Source organism: Paramisgurnus dabryanus, chromosome 14 (assembly GCF_030506205.2).
Source record: "Paramisgurnus dabryanus chromosome 14, PD_genome_1.1, whole genome shotgun sequence".
In the NCBI taxonomy this organism is placed as follows: Eukaryota; Metazoa; Chordata; class Actinopteri; order Cypriniformes; family Cobitidae; genus Paramisgurnus; species Paramisgurnus dabryanus.
The window spans coordinates 29,771,817-29,790,182 of NC_133350.1; the positions used below are offsets into that span (position 1 = coordinate 29,771,817).

At 36.3% G+C, this 18,366-nt stretch overlaps 1 protein-coding gene and 1 long non-coding RNA gene across 4 annotated transcripts in view; both read right to left on the reverse strand.

Annotated features, from left to right (window-relative positions):
• Window positions 1-4,258: 4,258 nt before the first annotated feature.
• Window positions 4,259-18,366, reverse strand: part of slc11a2 (solute carrier family 11 member 2) — a 93,461-nt gene continuing 79,353 nt past the window's right edge. For all 3 annotated transcript variants that reach the window (XM_065241956.1, XM_065241957.2, XM_065241958.2), the window contains 11 exons: window positions 15,012-15,118; window positions 14,793-14,863; window positions 14,631-14,698; window positions 14,377-14,532; window positions 10,759-10,917; window positions 10,584-10,670; window positions 10,205-10,324; window positions 9,910-10,059; window positions 7,770-7,843; window positions 5,558-5,711; window positions 4,259-4,921 (listed from right to left, as the gene is read on the reverse strand). In XM_065241956.1, coding sequence (XP_065098028.1) covers window positions 4,814-4,921; window positions 5,558-5,711; window positions 7,770-7,843; window positions 9,910-10,059; window positions 10,205-10,324; window positions 10,584-10,670; window positions 10,759-10,917; window positions 14,377-14,532; window positions 14,631-14,698; window positions 14,793-14,863; window positions 15,012-15,118 — 1,254 coding nt within the window. In that variant the 3' untranslated portion in view covers window positions 4,259-4,813. The remainder of the gene's footprint in view (window positions 4,922-5,557; window positions 5,712-7,769; window positions 7,844-9,909; window positions 10,060-10,204; window positions 10,325-10,583; window positions 10,671-10,758; window positions 10,918-14,376; window positions 14,533-14,630; window positions 14,699-14,792; window positions 14,864-15,011; window positions 15,119-18,366) is intronic.
• LOC135719307 (uncharacterized) lies at window positions 6,127-7,757 on the reverse strand. Its single transcript, XR_010521066.1, has 2 exons — window positions 7,211-7,757; window positions 6,127-7,004 (listed from the first exon to the last, which is right to left on the reverse strand). It is a non-coding gene; the product is annotated as an uncharacterized lncRNA (long non-coding RNA).

Here is an 18,366-nt window from a genome sequence, read left to right on the forward strand (position 1 = left end):
TAGAAACATTTCTGTTAATGGAAAACAAAATAATTGTCTACATAGTGTTTAATAAACTAAACAAACATTCAAAATGTTGTTTTGGTAATAAACTCAAATAGGTTGAGGCCATAAAATTAACTGTAAATAAATAAATAAAAACACTATAACAAAAAATTAAAGTGCACCCTGTTTCATAGCTAAAAAATCTTATTTTGTGTATTTGGCATAATACAATGTGTTTACGTGGTTTATGGTAAAAAAACATGTGAGGAATTATGATAATGTCGGTCTTGTCTACATCACCAATCCCAGGAACTGTTGCCTATCCAAGAAAGTAGATATATGTTGGAGATGATAACTTTTGTCATCTTTTACTTTGAGGTTTGTACCTTTTGCATATCATTAACATGTACTAATACACACTTACACACCAAAGGAATTGATAAATTGTGAATGGGATAATTGGTGCTTTTTAGAATAAACCAATGTGGCAATATCAAAATTACAAAATCACAAAATAGTACAAATTAAACGAATTTTTTAAATAAAAAAAACATGCAATAATTGCCTGATATGCCTGTAAATCTATTTGGTCTGTCTCCATCAGCAGTCTAAAAGTGCTCGTCAATGTAAAAATGATGCGATGGCCAATCAAATCAAAGAAGGTGGAGTTATTGTAATTTGAGGTTTCTAATTTCATCACCTAACCCTTTTCTAAACAAATAGACATGCCCGTAGGTTTCGAACATACCCCCCTCACTGCCCAAGGTCCAGAATTTAAGAAGTTTTTTTTTCATATAATACAATATTGTAGCTGGGCGTGTAGTTCAGAGAGAGTTCTCGCAACACACTTTTCAAAACAACAGTGAAGAAGCATCGCCTTTGAATGATGGGTGATGGGTTAAATATAATTTTTAGGGTTAGGTACATGAGGAAGCAATTTAACAACAATGCAGTAAATATTTTAGGTGCATCAAAAAGCATCGTTAAGATACCAGCAGACAAACTAATCCAGCACAAATTAGTGCATAAAAGGTCACCAAAATGAAGTATTTGAAACTTAAATACAAAAAGAGGAGGAAAACTGCAAAAAAGGTCAATTTTATAAAATAAAGAACCCCCCTTTCAATAGGCTGGCTGATAGCAGTGTGTTTGGGGGAAACAACCTAAAATGATTATAACTGAATTCATAAAAAAACAGTAACGATTCTAAAAAAAGTCTTGCATATGGCAGAAAACCAACTTAGCAAGGACTGAAACCGAAGGTACATTTATACCAAAGTTATAGACTCTCAAAGTAATGCATTACTACACTACAAAAAAACGTATTAGTTAGCTCTTTGTTTGGCGTATCCTCCTCATCAACTCCACCTCATCATCTACATGCAGGGGCGCCGCTAGCAATTTTGGGCCCTATGAAAAAAAAAGGGGATCAGCCCCCCCCATACCCATTTCGTACCAAACATACAATCCAACCTACTGTAGCTATTCAAAATCTTTGTCTGTAATTTAATAATACAGAACTATTTATTTTGCTATTGTTTTGACCACAGTTATCAGTATTTAAAGATACCTAAAATGTCTGCAGCTAAGATAATTTATTGTGCAATGCAAATTTAATTGAAAAATACAGTACATTATATCAATTATTCAGAGAAAATGCAACATTCTTAAAGATTAAAGATAAATGTGACCATGCCTGTGAAAACCCAGCTGAAGTATTTCTTTGTGATTTACTGTTTTCCACATAAAATCATCCTACATAATGTAAAGAACAAATTTGTTTGTATCTTTAATATTGACTGAGTAATGTCATGTCAGACAGTCTTATTAATTTTATTTTTCAGAGACAGTCTTAGTGACATACTGTATACTTGAGCTGTTACACACACGACATTGTAACATTTAAAAATGGCGAACAATAACAATGCATCTTTTCTATGTACATTCTGCCTGAAATAAGACTGGGTCAACAATGCTTGACCAAAGCGGCGTGGTGAGCTTGAACCTGCTTACATCACGAGGCATTTTTGGACCCAACATTCAATAGGAAAATTCAACTGCAGTAGCCACCGTTCAACCTGAAGAGGGCAGCACTCAGACCATATATTGTAGTATTGAAACACTTTATATCCAAATGTCAAAAAACTTACTAAAATCAATGAACAGCACTAATAAAACCCCATTCTTACAGATCATTAACTAAAAAAAAGTTGGTTTATGGTTTATTACTCTTTAAGAAAACAGCTATACTGTTATTAAATTATTCTTCAGACTGTTTTTTAATCAACGGGGCTCTAAAATGAAATTAATGACAACTATAGCAGATTACGACATAGATTTCCATTGATTTCTTAACCCTGTTGCAAGTTGAGAAGCTTTAATATACATAATTTGACTAGTTTAGCCTTAGTTGCATTTCAGTTTTATCACAACCAACTCGATTTACGACTGCATAAAAATACTTCCTTGGCATATTGCGTTACAAAACAAAACAGTGTGTAACCGATCGCATTTCTAGTTTATGTTAATTATCTTATACGGGCTACGTTAATTTAAACAGCTTATAAGGGCTGACTTCGCGTTAGAATCATAACATAAAACAGGGAACGTAAATCACCTTGTGTTTTTTTAAACTGGGGTGAACAGAGCGAAGACTTTACAGTGGAAAGAAAACTGCATTGTATTGCTCCAGCGTCACATTGTGTAAACTGCATTTATAGTAAGGAAGTGCACATATGCAGATATCATAGGAAATAGCAGTAAATACACACACCTTGCTCTCTTCTGAAGTTCACGCGCACTGTGAGACCGTGGATTGAAGACGGCGCTAAAACGCAGAGTAAAGACGGGGCGGAACTAAGAGGGCTCAGCCTAAGGGGGTTGCGTGTGCGGCACAGTCCTTGGCTGGGGCCCTCAAAAGTTCTTGGGCCCTTAGAATCGTCCTAACTTTTCCCCCCCTTACGGCGCCCCTGTCTACATGTATAGCAAATGACATTGACAAACCAGCAAACTTCAGATTACAAGCCCGACTCTCTAACCATTAGACCAAGACTATCCCCACCAAGCGTGCCCATAGACTGTAAAAAAAGATGGACGACGCCTGGATGGACGCTCCCTTCCATTGGTTAAAAGTGAAGCCGTCAGTGTCCCGATATGGCGCTGACATCTTGGGTTTTGAGTCTGCGCAGTAGCGATTTCGGGACCAGTCATGCGCAGTAGTGAGCAGGAAGTGAAGCAGCGAAATCAAAACCCCGCCCTCGCTCTCGTAGAATGCGCATATCACACGATATCACAGCTGTCAATCATGACGTGACACCACCGTTTTTATATCATTAAATAACTAACTAAACACAAACTTATTTTAAAAACAAACACTTGAATTTACATCAGCGTGATAAAAACTTCAGTAAATGACAGAAACCAGGTTCAGAAAAAAGATAATTGAAGTGCGTGCCGCACAAGCCCTGAAAAGTGAAGCCAAAATGTCTCGATCGCCCCCCAGTGACTGGTCCCAGTATAGGTCATAAACCCTGCCTCCCCCATGTTATTCAATGGGACTTGAGACCAACTAAAAAATGTTATTACACTTCAATTATCTTTTTTCCGAAGCTAGTTTCTGTCATTTACTGTGGTTTTACTCACGCTGATGTAAATTCAAATGTTTGTTTTTAAAATAGGTTTGTGTTTAGTTAGTTATTTAATGACATAAAAACGCTGGTGTCACGTCAAGATTGACAGCTGTGATATCGTGTGATATGCGCATTCTGCGAGAGCGAGGTCTTGATTTCGCGGCATTACTTCCTGCCCACTACTGGTCCTGAAAACGCTACTGCGCAGACTCAATACCCAAGATGTCAGCGCCATATCGGGACACGGGCGGCTTCACTTTTCACCAATGGAAGAGAGCGAACAGGCGTCGTCCATCTTTTTTTACAGTCTATGATCCCCACACAATCTGCAACAACACATCTACAAATGATTGTTCATAAAGATCACCAATAACAATACATGATTAACTAACTACCATTCTTAACATAGTTTCAACAACAGAATACCATAAACCAAAATGATTTCAGAGCACCGGCTAACACGTATACTGTGTGTGGATTCAACAGCCAGATGCATTTAGATGTGCCTGGTTTCCTTTGAAGGTGGTTTGAATGTTTAATTTGTTTCAGAGGACATCTATGCTACTAGGTATTTTCACATTCTGATCAAAGCAAACACATAAAGTGAGCAGGTGTAAATCAGAACAAACACAGTGAAGTTCCAATGTGGAAAAAAAGCACTTTAATTTATAAAACAGCTCACAATTTTTCTTTGATTCAAGTCTTTTGGTTTACAATTAAAAAACAACAACAAAATAACGGTACTCTGTGATTTTGGTCTTAAATGGGTTAAATGAGACTGGCAGGAAAATAACATGCTAAGTAAATAAAAACATGTTATTGTGTTAACAACAGAAATAATCTTTATAACTGTTCAGACAACATGCTTTATATTAGCTCATTTAAAATGTAAATATTCATCAGTATGATGATTTTATCAAAATACTTCATACTGTTTCATTATTCTTGTTTCTCTTTGATTTTATTTATAATTTATTTCACATTGTGATTGTACACAATACAATCTCTTTAACCACACAGTGTCTTTACTACACTTTTATATACTTTATCTCTAGATGTCGTAATAACTTACGTTAAGACCTACAACAGTAGATCTATAAAAGGAGGCAAAGGAAAGATGGTAAAAATACAAAAAAAGACTTCTAGCAGGAAGGTTCCTCACATTATAAGAAAACATGTTTAATGTGTATCAGTATCAATCATGTATCAGACTCTTCTTGTTCTTCAATGAGAATGGATGGTGATTGCTGAGACCAGCCGCAGATGTTCAGACGGGGCACACCAAGAGCAATGAGACAGTGCCAAAGCTGAAACCAAACCAATACAACTACATTCAGAATAATACTGTAAAGATATTTCAGTTTAATGGATGTGAATGTGGAGGATATTTAAGTACAGTGAACTCAGATCAGCTCAAACTGCTTTCTTTAATATGACATTGAATTCAGTGTATTCAAAAAGCCATCACAGTCACATGGGGACTGATCTATTAAAGTTGTAGAAATATGTGTACACAATTTTTCACACACATATTGGGATTTATAAAAAATTTACTTGGTGTAAATAAGTGCACACGTTGGTCCTGAAGTGCCGATGTCCTGCAGATTTTAGCCCCAACCCTGAAAAAACCTTGCCTACCTGTAGTTTTCATGTGACTCTCTAGACCTAAGAGCTAAACTCTGCAGGGCATCGGCACTCCAGGACCGACGTTGCCTACCCCTCCTCTAGACCATGCGTATGCACTCTTTCTCTGATTTTTTGCCCAGTTTCTGGAGTACGCATGATATAAAATTGCTCAAAAATTTTTTCAGTTAATTATTTTAGTTATGAGCTGTAATTAAACTATGTGATAAAAATTAAAGACAACTTCTGAGGACAAAAACAATCATGCTACTGTCATTTCTGATGTAGAAAGGAAGATCTTTAGATGTATATGAGCTTACCAGGTAGATAACGAAGCACAGATAAGCGATGGAGAGGAATGCAGAAAGGACGTAGAGAATGGTGCTGTTCAGAGCAGTCACATAGACCACCACAAAGTACATGTTGATAGCACACACCAACAAGATGAGCAGACCACCACCAATCTTCCACACGCTGAAAATACAAATCCATCATTAACTTCTGCCCCAAATAAACACTTTTACTAATGTGGCTTTGACATCATAAAAAATGTAAAAGACAAAGAAAAAAATAAACAGCCACAATATCTGGTGAATGCTGAAATTGACCAAATGCAATTGTTTTATCTTAACATGTGAAAATTATTGAATGCCAAAACAAAAGGTCAATCAAACATGTGCCTTGCTAGCTTAAAAGTACATATATTTTATTTTTCTTGCCGAAAATGACAATCGTTTTGCTAGATTAGACCCTAATGCCTTGTTTGCGATCGTTTAGGGTCCTCTGAAGCTATGTTAAAATTGTAATTTTAAACTGCATTGAAACTGTGAACGTTGAGGTCCAATAAAGTTTATTAAAATTAGAAAAATCCTGGAACATTTTTCTTAAAAAAAAAAAGTAATTTTTCGACTAAACAAAGATAGACATTACAATTTTTCATGACATATTCATGTCCATATTCATATATCCATTTCATGATGGAGTAATCTTTTAATATTAAACACTGTAACTCTCTGGTGCTTTAAAAATATTGCTGTTTAAATATACCAGCCATCCCTATACTGGCTCATCCAATGATGTGAGTTTGCTGTCTGTTTGGCTGAACAATGAAACTGAGAGTTCTCTATTCTGAAAACAATCACGTTGTCATGTTACATTTGATGACAGAAACCTACCCAGCTAATGAGAAAGGCTTTTACTTTAATTTCTCCAAATGTTAAAAAACAGCTTTTAAACATCTGACCACAGCCAAATAATTCTGCTATTGCAATATACATCATAATGACTGTGTATTGGATGGATTGTAGAAATATTTTGCCATTTTCAGACAGACATTAACATGGTTAAAGTACAATTGTTGAATGAAGAAATTACAAGTTAAATGTGGAGTGCCACATGGCTCAGTGCTAGGTCCTCTCATTTTTCCTTTTGCATATGCTTTCCCTATGAGACACTGTCAGGAATAGATTTATTTTTCACTGTTTTGCCAATAATACTGAGCTTTACATATGACCAAAACCAGATGTATAATTTTTTACTTCAAAACTTTTGCACCAAAACCTCTAAGAAAAGATTCTAGACTACTGTCTGTCCTTGATGAATGCACTGTTAAAGCGTGAAGGACCTGGGACGGGTTGCACCTGCTGGTAGTGATAAACCCTGACTCTGTTCAGTGCTCAACTTCTGTCCCTTATTCTCTAAATGCCACCTCACTATAACGCACTGCCATTTAAGAGTTCTCAGGTTGAAACTTTTCACCCGTTATACCTTACTTACTTACTTATTCATTTAGCTGACGCTTTTATCCAAAGCGACTTACAATTGCTTTATATGTCAGAGGTCGCACGCCTCTGGAGCAACTAGGGGTTAAGTGTCTTGCTCAGGGACACAATGGTGTGTCACAGTGGATTCGAACCCGGGTCTCTCACACCAAAGGCAATTGTCTTATCCACTGCGCCATTACCACCCCATACCAGTTTTGGAAAATCACGTAGTGTATGATTCGCACAGACTAGCTTCAGGATAAGACATCAGGGACAGCTAACAGTTGTATGCAAAAGTTTGGGCACACCTGACAATTTCCATGATTTTCATTTATAAATATTTGGGTGTTTGGATCAGCACCTGCCCAAATTTTTTCACCCGTCTAATTTTGATGCATATTGCAAATTTTCTGTTAATCCAATAAACCTAATTTCACTACTGAAATATTACTGTCCCCTTAAGTTATTTGATAGATCAATATGAAATGGCTGATCCAAACACCCAAATATGTATAAATGAAAAACATGGAAACTGTCAGGGGTGTACACACTTTTGCATATGACTGTATATGTTTAATGTTGGTTTAAATTTAATTGAATTTACTAGAAGCTTCATCAGTCAAAATTCTTACAGATGGTTGAAAGTTAAGAGATTAATTAAGCATGTTTAATTATATAATAACATATATATTATTCACAAAGGTTTACACACACAAATACACTGCATTGGGACACACCGTAAAAATTCACTATTGACACAGATACTCACAGTCCATTGGCAAAATCACTCATTAATGAAGTCATGCTGGTCACGGTCAGAATCGGGATCAGAGCAAACGGCAACTAAAAAATAAAAAAGGCTCCTTCAAATCAACAATCTGTCTGTGTTAAGTACACTTTTACATTGTGTATGAATGAAGTGTGTGTCAATAACCACCCTATAATAGTAAAAATCCACCAACTTCTTTATTTTTAAAATTCCTATTAATGAATTTGAGCCATTTCAGATTTCAGCCTTCAGTGACATCACAGTGGGAAAAACCCAGCACATGCTGGTGCCAATATGTGCTCATCCTGACTGATCTGAACACAGAAAGCTATGTGTTTATTTCCTCGCTTGAGCAGCTAGCTAGTCTTTATAGAGTCCTGATGTCTAAAACAAATGTCATTTATGAAGGGAAAGGTATTTGTACAAAAGTAGATTCTGATAGATGGGTCCACACCAACAGTTTATGTATGGAGCTAGAAGAGTCTCAATAAAGATAAATGCACACACTACATTCACATATGCACACACAGGATTCATAAATACACACGCAGGATACACAAATGCACACAAAATTCACTAATGCACACACAAAATTTAAGAATGCACACAAAATTCAGAAATGCACACAAAATTCATAAATACACAACCAATTCAGAAATGCAAACAACATTTACAAATGCACTCAAGATTCACAAATGCACAGGACAAGATTCAGAAATGTATTTCTGATGCACACACAAATATATCTTGATTTACAAACTGTTTTTGGTCTGTGAACTTTACTGCATTTGTGTGTGAATTTTGAGACTCCCCTGACTTGGGTCGACACACAAATGCCTTTTTTTAAACAGGGAATGATCTGCAACCAATTAGATATCTCACTTGTTTTAGCCAATCACAAGAACGCACCCCACGTGGGGGATTGTTTACTTATAAGCCAATCACATGACCTTTAAGCTGGTTTGCCAACCGCCAATAAAACCGAAGAAGAAGAAGTTTACACAGCGTGATATGCACGTGGTGCGGGCCCGAGCTAACGTTAGCGCGGTGGAGTTCTGTCTGTCAGTTGGTTGGTTGAGACCTCAACATGGCTTCTGGCAACCACAGGGGAGCGGTATGTAGAACTTAAAGTGTTTAGCTAGTTATCTCCTTGTTATAATCGCCAAAAGCCTCAATTACAACTATCAATTTGTGCTTATTTTTGTGCGTTTCGGACGTATGTTTGGACACCAAATACAGATAATCGTGATTACAATATCAATGTGAATAATCTGCAATTATTCTCAAACCAACCAACTGACAGACAGAACTTCACCGCGCTAACGTTAGCTCGCGCCCGCACCACGTGCATATCACGCTGTGTAAACTACTTCTTTATCGGTTTTATTGGCGGTTGGCAAACCAGCTTAAAGGTCATGTGATTGGCTTATAAGTAAACAATCCCCCACGTGGGGTGCGTTCTTGTGATTGGCTAAAACAAGTGAGATATCTAATTGGTTGCAGATCATTCCCTGTTTAAAAAAAGGCATTTGTGTGTCGAGCCAAGTCAGGGGAGTCTCAAAATTCAGTAATGCAGTAAAGTTCACAGACCAAAAACAGTTTGTAAATCAAGATATATTTGTGTGTGCATCAGAAATACATTTCTGAATCTTGTCCTGTGCATTTGTGAATCTTGAGTGCATTTGTAAATGTTGTTTGCATTTCTGAATTGGTTGTGTATTTATAAATTTTGTGTGCATTTCTGAATTTTGTGTGCATTTGTGAATCTTCTGTGCTTCTTAAATTTTGTGTGTGCATTTGTGAATTTTGTGTGCATTTGTGTATCCTGCGTGTGTATTTATGAATCCTGTGTGTGCATATGTGAATGTAGTGTGTGCATTTATCTTTATTGAGACTCTTCTAGCTCCATATTTATGATCCAACTTCATATTTGTATCACACTTTATAAATGTGTTTGTTTTTATGTTGAAGGGCTAATATGGCTAAAGTTATTATTGCGGTTCTCAGACTGTATTTAAAGATAATGTCATAAATAATCTTTGAGGTAAAACTTCACAAACACATTCTGACTTGAACCTTATATCATATTGTAAAAAGGGTCCTAATAAAAGCACAGTGTTTGATATGATGTGAAACTAACCTGAATGCTCTGTAGTACATTGAGGAAATCATTCATGCCAGTTAAATGCTGGACATCCTCAAAGACGGCTACCAGAAGAGTTGGCAAGATAGCGATGGATCGTGTCAACAACACCCGAGCAAAACGAGACCAACGGAGGTTTAGGAAACCCTAAAAATGCCAGAGCAGAATTAAAACAAGGAATACTAGATAAACATTTTAATATGTACCCAACCTTGCAATTTCCATGCAACATTGTCATATAAATGAAAAATTAATCAACCCAGTCAATAGATGAGGTTTTAGATAAACTTACCTCCATAACAAACTGACCAGAGTATGTTCCTGTCATGGTTGAACTCTGTCCAGCTGCAAGGATCCCAATGGCCCAAATATAAAGCGCAACTGGGCCAAAGAAACAGCCCAGCACAATACCCTTTAATGACAGAAAAACACAAACAAATAAACAAAACATCCTGAAACCACAAAGACTGTCAACATTATAATCAACACAGAATGTAGTAAAATATTGAACATCTGAAATATTCACCAATGCATGGCTTCATAAAAAACTTTTTTAGTTCAGATGTCTTCAGAATTGTTTAAACAGTCGCACACTGATATTTTTATAAGATCCATTTTTAGATTCAGTAACATTCGTATAATAACATCAGAAAGGTTTATTATTGACATACCCCTTTGTAAATGTCGACTTCAAGTGTTTCATTGTTAATTGGGAAGAGATCCGTGTGTGGACTTCCAGTTTTATTACACGTCTCACTCTGAAGGGAAAACTCATCATGTTAGCTTCACTGTAATCATCTACAGTAGTTGAATATTATTTCTAAATATTAAAAACAATTTGCTCACCACTTGCATGTTTGTCTTGCCATAAAAGGCCTCAGCAAAGACAGCCACCACAAACACATTGATGAGAAATGAGACAAAGAGAGCGATTGAGGACTCAATGAAGAAGTACTTGTTTGCCTCCTTCACCTCTTTCTTGTTGGCTCGGTTTATTTCCCGTGACTGAAACAAATACCAGAAAGATTCAGTGTTACGTCATTTTTTAGAGCAGGTTAGTAAAAATTAAACTCAAATGGGGCATGTGAGGGAAAGTGTGTACACAATCCAATGAGACTGTGTCTGTTTTACCCTTGGCAACTTAAATATCTGTTTGTATGTTAGGGCAGCACGATTATGACATAAATCATAATTGTCGATTATACACCTCGATATTGTAATATTGTGATTATTATTGACATTAAATCGATTTTATATTGAAGTTTTGAAATGTTCTGTGAAGCCATGGAGACATATTGTTAGTTTTTTTTATTAATTGTGCATTTCTAGTGTATATAGATGGTATCAGCAGTAACAACATAAACAAACGGCTTTCGTGGAACAAACGTAACTTCTGGTAAACTTTAACGAAGAATCAATAACAATAGAGTCAATTATTTTTGATAACAAGCTAAATAAACAAGTAGATTAGTTCAAATCTGTCACAGTCATCATGGCTCCCTCTGCTGTCCGTCAGAGACATGCACATATGCCTCTGGACTGCAATATCCATAATCCCTTGCACTAACCGGTTCATCTCATCTGTTTCCTGTTTGTAATCATTTGGTATTTATAAGCTTACTCAGAACTCATTCATATTGCGAAGTATTGTTGATCTGTCATCATACCAAGCATTATCCTGTTTCTGTGTTCCTTTCTGTATTAACCCGTGCCTGAATTTCGTCTATGATTGTTTGCCGCCTGCCTTTGACCCTTGCCTGGATTATTTGACTCTGTATTTGTATTACCTTTAATGTATATGTTTGCCTGGTTTGTGACCCTTGCCTGTTTATGGAAGTCTCTCAATAAATCTGCATCTGGATCTGACCCACTTCTCACGTATATGACAGAATACTTCGCCTGCAACAACATCCAGCCGTTTATTACATCCACCCCGGTTTACTTCACTACACCAGCCAACAACATTGTAAACTCAGTGAATGTTTTGATCATCAATGTTTTGATCATCATGCTGAATTTGATCCATAGACTGTAAAAAAAAGATGTACGACGCCTGTATCTTCCAATGGAGAAAAGTGAAGCCGCCAGTGTCCCGATACGGCGCTGACATCTTGGGTCTTGAGTCTGCGCAGTAGCGATTTCGGGACCAGTCATGCGCAGTAGTGAGCAGGAAGTAAAGCCGCGAAATCGTGAGTAAAACTACAGTAAATGATAGAAACCAGCTTTGGAAAAAAGATAATTGAAGTGTATTTCAAGTGTTTATTTAGTCTCAAGTCCCATTGAATAACACGGGGAGGTGGGGTTTATGACCTATAGACCAATTTCGTGTTTGCAAACAGAGATGACGTTTTTTGTGGGCGGAGCCAAACTGGTTGCAGAAAGTGACTGCTCCGCAGTAGGGTTGTGAAGTGTTTTAGCATTAAGCCGTGATTTTTATGGATCCGGTGTTCTGTCGAAGTCTGATTCCCCTATGTTTCCCTTTAGTGCAATGTTTCTTATAGCGTTTTAATCGCGTTACGTTTATTTTTTAGATAGATAAAAAGTTTAAATGGCTTGGCTACTGATATGCATGTATGTAATGTATATGTATTGTTCTTTTTTGCTAAATCAATTATTTTTACAGTCTGAATCGCTAAAGTACATATAAAAGCAATACTATCATGTATTCTATATAATAGCGTTTATTAAATATTTCATAATTTTCTTGTTTTCTATTATTTCTTCCTTATATTTATCTTACGTTTTTGTTCTAAAACTATTATAAAAGTATTATGTTTAAACATACATTAAAAAGGCCTGTTTATATATTAATAACACTTTACATCTTGTGTGTGTTTGTGTGCTATGTTTATATATTTATTAAGTATGTAAACATAATAATTTTAGAACAAACAGGAAGAAGACATAAGCTAAGATATAAGGAAATAAAAAGAAATAATAGAAAACGAAAAAATTATGAAATATAAAAAAATTGTGATATTATTGCTTTTTCAGTATAAAAAAACATTTCTTCTAAATAAATTATAATTGTAACATGATAAAAATGCTACAAGAAACTTCGACAGAACACCGGACATCTTCTCTACTTATTTTCTATTCTAATTATTAAAAGATTTCCAGATGATTTCCTCGCTCCATTCTGTCCGTTTAAGGGCTTATTGTAATCATAAACACCTACGTTTATCTTCAAATGATGTCTTCATTGATGGTATTCTATAAAAATGAAAGCCATCTTTTTTGGCATTCTTATTCTGACACTTAACAGCACAACAGGACATTTTCTAGTGAGTTATTTTGCTCTTTTCACTCGTGTCTAATTCATTTCCACTGTTTTTCTGCAACCGCATTACGCGCGCAGCTTGCAGTGACGTAACTGTGACGTCTACTCTAAATTGGTCTATACTGGGACCAGTCACTGGAAGGGGGGGGGCAACGAGACGTTTTGGCTTCAATTTTCAGGGTTTGTACGGCACGCTTGATCCGATCTCTAACAAAAGTCTTTAAAAAAATGAAATTATTTCAGCTTTTTCCTCAAAATTTTGTATTTTTAAAGAAATCTATCCATATATGATAGATCATTTTGTTTGTTTAAAAGCAAAGGGTCTGTTCTTTCATTTGATATATTGTATATTTATATATTTGTAGAAGAAAATTTTCTTAGAAAGTATTTTGTGAAAATCACAAAAAACGCTTGCGGGCAACTTTTTAAAAAAAAAGGCTGGCGGGGAATGAGTTAAACAAACAGAGACCGTAATTTAAGTTCTGTCAAGACGCATAACCTCGACAACGCATGTGCGTTTGATAACAAGTGCCCTCCAGATGTTTTTTTGTACAATAAGGGCTATAATGTCTAAACATTAAAAGATGAATATGAGACAAAAGTACAAAATTACATTTTTTGACATTGTTTTAACATCATTTACAAACTCAACAGAGCAATATGTTTGTATTTCATATCGAGACTGATTGTCTGATAAGTGTTAAGCGATGAGATGTGTCCTGATCCGTGCTAGGAATTATGGCACTACTAACGGAATCGCTTTTATTCAGTTTTCCCCGTTATAACGCTGTTACCAATACTGATAATAAAATGCTGCGTGTTTTTTCAATGTTTTTTTTCTGCAATGTTTTTTCTCTGGTGTGTGTGTGTTGGGACAACCAGATAACTGATGATGATGATGATGATTGGCTCAATTTCCATTATTAGCCAACCAGAGGCAGAGTGGTGCGTGTGTTTGTTCACACACATTGGCTACGTCCATGGATGCTTACCATTTAATCTACAAAGACCTTTACATGTGGCCTTAAGAGATGATTAACCATATTCAACACACATAACTGATATTTTGGTTCATCAGGCTATATCAGTTAATCTGCTTCTTCTCATTAGAGGAAACATCTCTGCAAACATGTTTATAAATCTGTTGAGAACCTAATGAAAACACAAATGTGAAGTTGACTTACCTTCACAAGAGCAGAATGTAGATAGATGTTATGAGGCATGATAACTGCTCCAACAATACCCACAGCTTGTTTAAGCTGCACAGGTCCACAGCCGCTACAGTACGGCAAAAACATGCCCTTCAGTACCTCACCCTGGTCTGGACCCACCCGCACGTACTAAAAACATCACAACACCCGTCACTTCTTCTCATACGGATACTAGCGTTTATAAAAGTAATGTACAGGTGAAATCATCAACAGCAGCTTTATTTTACCTCATAGCCAAAGCTGATACCCATAACAGTGATCAGGAACCCAAAGAAGGCCTCAAGCTTCCTCAGACCTAATAAAAAAACAGACAGACAACATTCTCAATGTAAAACCCAATATCTAAGCCCGTGGCTTTATTCTGTCATGCTCCTTTCACTTTAATATACCATATTTGTCCAAAAACAGGAACACAAAAGTGTCGACAATGGTTATCAGCACTCCGGCCCATAGTGGAATCCTGCAGATAATCACAAAGTTATTCAGCACTAATGAATGAATAAATACAACATACACACACACACACACACACACACACACAACACAACTTGTCCCAGACACACAATGCATAAGTGAATATATTTTCCCCAGCTCTGTATATAGCGTACCTGCCGACAGACAGCAGGTTAAAGGCGATGGCACAGCCGATGACCTCCTGCATATCAGAGCCGATGATGGCCAACTCTACCATCAGCCACAGGATGATCCGCGGGATCTGAAACAGAAACAAGAATTATTGAAAAACTCATCAAGCTCTAAATAACAGACAAATGAAACAAAGCACAGCACCAGGATATAAACAATGCGGTCGAAAGAAGTGGTTCACCAAAAAAAAATGTACATTTTTTTCTCATTTCATGTAAAAAGGTTAGAGCGTTAATTTAATTATGATACAGGAGATGTGTGTGATCTTCCGTAATATTTTTCGTAATATTTGGCTACTGTTCTAATCGCTGCCTAGCCTACTGTTATAAACAAAAACTAAGTTTATTGAGTAAATGTTCAATAACATTAATTTCAGTTAAAGGACAAGTTCAGTATTTTAGACTTAAAGCCCTGTTTTCAGATTGTTTATGATGAAATAGAACAGTTTTGACTGAAATTTCGACATTTGCGGCTGCCCTGAGATTTTTCACGTGTCTGTGTTTCATCTCCCACCTCTACAATGGGTTTAATGGTGCACTGGAACAATCCTTCCTAAAATGCATTAAACTTTCGTTTACAAAGACGTGAAACACACCGAGTGGTCAGGGGTGTTCACTGATATGCTCACACAAAAATCGCTGCAGAAGACGCATTCCAACAGGTTTTATCGTAGTTTTTGCCAACTCCATTGACTTGTATTAGATGTCCTGTGAGGTACGGTATTACTCCGCGCCGGGAACTTTGTTTCTATTCTTGCAATTGGCAATGGCAGATTAGCGCCACCACCTGGGCTGGAGTGTTTATTATTCAAGCTCAAAGCGGAAGAATGTACGGGTGTGAGGCGTTTGGAAAAATAGGTCCACAAGTTAACAACGAATGCTAAAACAGCTGTTGGAAAGCATCTTTTGCAGCGATTTTTGTGTGAGCATATCAGTGAACACCCCTGACCACTCGGTGAGTTTCACGTCTTTGTAAACGAAAGTTTAATGCATTTTAGGAAGGATTGTTCCAGTGCACCATTAAACCCATTGTAGAGGTGTAAGATGAAACACAAACACGCAAAAAATCTCAGGGCAGCCGCAAATGTCAAAATTTCAGTCAAAACCATTCTATTTCATCATAAACAATCTGAAAACAGGGCTTTAAGTCTAAAATACCGAACTTGTCCTTTAAGTCACCAAACATATTCTGATTTAAAAAAAGAAAAGAAAAACACTTTTCTTTGCATTGTTGCACTTTTATTGAAAGGTTTTGGTTTGTACTTGGGCAAGTATAGCTATGGTAATTGTCAAAATATTTTTTTCCACTTGTCATCTTGGTATAATGTTGCCTATTCTTTTTTTTAACAGTTAAAATAAAATAAAATGAAAAATATACCTCTGTGGATGTTGTTTACTTCATTAATGTGTTTTACTGTGTTAATGGAATAAGGATGCGAGTAGGATTCGGTATTCAGTTTCGGCAAATCTTAAACAGTGGATTCAGTATTCGGCTGAACCCAAAAAAATCTGGATTCGGTGCATCCCTAGTTAAAACAAAAGAAATGAACTCTTGCCAGGCATTTACATTTATTCTTTAAGCAGACATTTTAATTCAAATTAAACTGCAAACGAAAGATCATTTAACATTTTGTCTACGAGACATCTGAAAATTCATGACATGTAGAACAATTCCATCAATCCAACACGTTTAAAGGGACACTCCACTTTTTTGAAAATATGTTCATTTTCCAGCTCCCCTAGAGTTAAATATTTGATTTTTACCGTTTTGGAATCCATTCAGCTGATCTCCAGGTCTGGCGGTACCACTTTTAGCATAGCTTAGCACAATCCATTGAATCTGATTAGACCATTAGCATCGTGCTTAAAAATTAGCCAAAACCCAAAAAAAGTTTCAATATTTTTCCTATTTAAAACTTACATCGTGTTCTTAGACTGACAGAAAATTAAAAGTTGTGATTTTCTAGGCAGATATGGCTAGGACTATACTCTCATTCTGGCATAATAATCAAGGACTTTGCTGCTATAACATGGCGGCAGCAAGCAAAGTGATATTACACACTGCCCGAAAATAGGCTCCTTGGTTACTTTGAAAAGCAAGGATTATTTTCTGGCACTGCGTAATATCATTACTCAACATAAGCTATGCTAATGTAAGCGCCGGAGATTAGCTGAATGGATTCCAAAACGGTAAAAATCAAATTATAAAACGGGCAGTTCTGGTTCTTCATTCTGATTGGTTGAAACGCGTTCTAAGCCGTGATAAAATACACTGGTAACCTCACGGTTCAGACCACATTACATAAGTATCACTGCGCCACTGTTGCTGCGTACTGATTTATGAAAATAAACACCACTATAATCATATTTTTAATTTGTCTACAATTGCACAATTAATGGCGATATCCAGATAAATGGCAATAAATATTGTTGAGTCATCTCGTCGATAAAGAGAAAACGTTGTCTGAGGAGTTTATAAGTCAAGTTCATACGTCCGCTATTATCCACTGGGTGGCGATCTTACCCAATTTAAACACTGACGCATTCACTCAACACTGAAAACACAGCGTGTAAGTTCTGATGGCTTTGAATCTGATCTCTTACTAAAGTTCTTCACAAATATGGAATTATCTCCGCTTTTAGCTAAAAAATCTGAGAGGTGATAAGAGAACAAATGAAGGTAGGATGAATGAAAGTTTTTTTGTTTGTTTTTGTTTGAAAGCAGATGGTCTGTTCTTTCATTTGATATTTTGTGTTTATTTAAGAAGATAATTTTCCTGCAAGGCATTAAACTAAAACTGGGTGGCAACTTAAAAAAAAAAACGCTGACGGGGAAAGAGTTCAGCATGCTTCCAAACATATTTGATCATCACTTCAACAGCAAAATATAAATGTTAATGTATAAATTAGATGAATGTTGATTTATAAAATAAACACCACAGTCTTAAATCATATTTTCATTGTGTCTTTGCTGCATCTCTGTTGTTTGTGAACTGCGCTCTGTTTCAGTCACACTTGATTCTGAGGAACTACTTTGTTTGGCGGAAGAGTAATATTTGTACTAATATAATTACAACTTATTTGTGTTTTATTTTATAAAATCCCGCTAACGTTATGCATATGAAGTAACCGTTTTATAAACGCAATAAACCCCTTGAAGCGTTGGGTTACCAGTGCATTTTATAACAGCTAAGGGGGTTTTAGGCACTCCGCTTCGCGTCGTGCCTAACAACGCCCCTTAGCTGTTATAAAATGCACTGGTAACCCACTGCTTCTCGGGTTTATTGCTTTATTTTTAACTCTAAGGGAGCTGGAATAT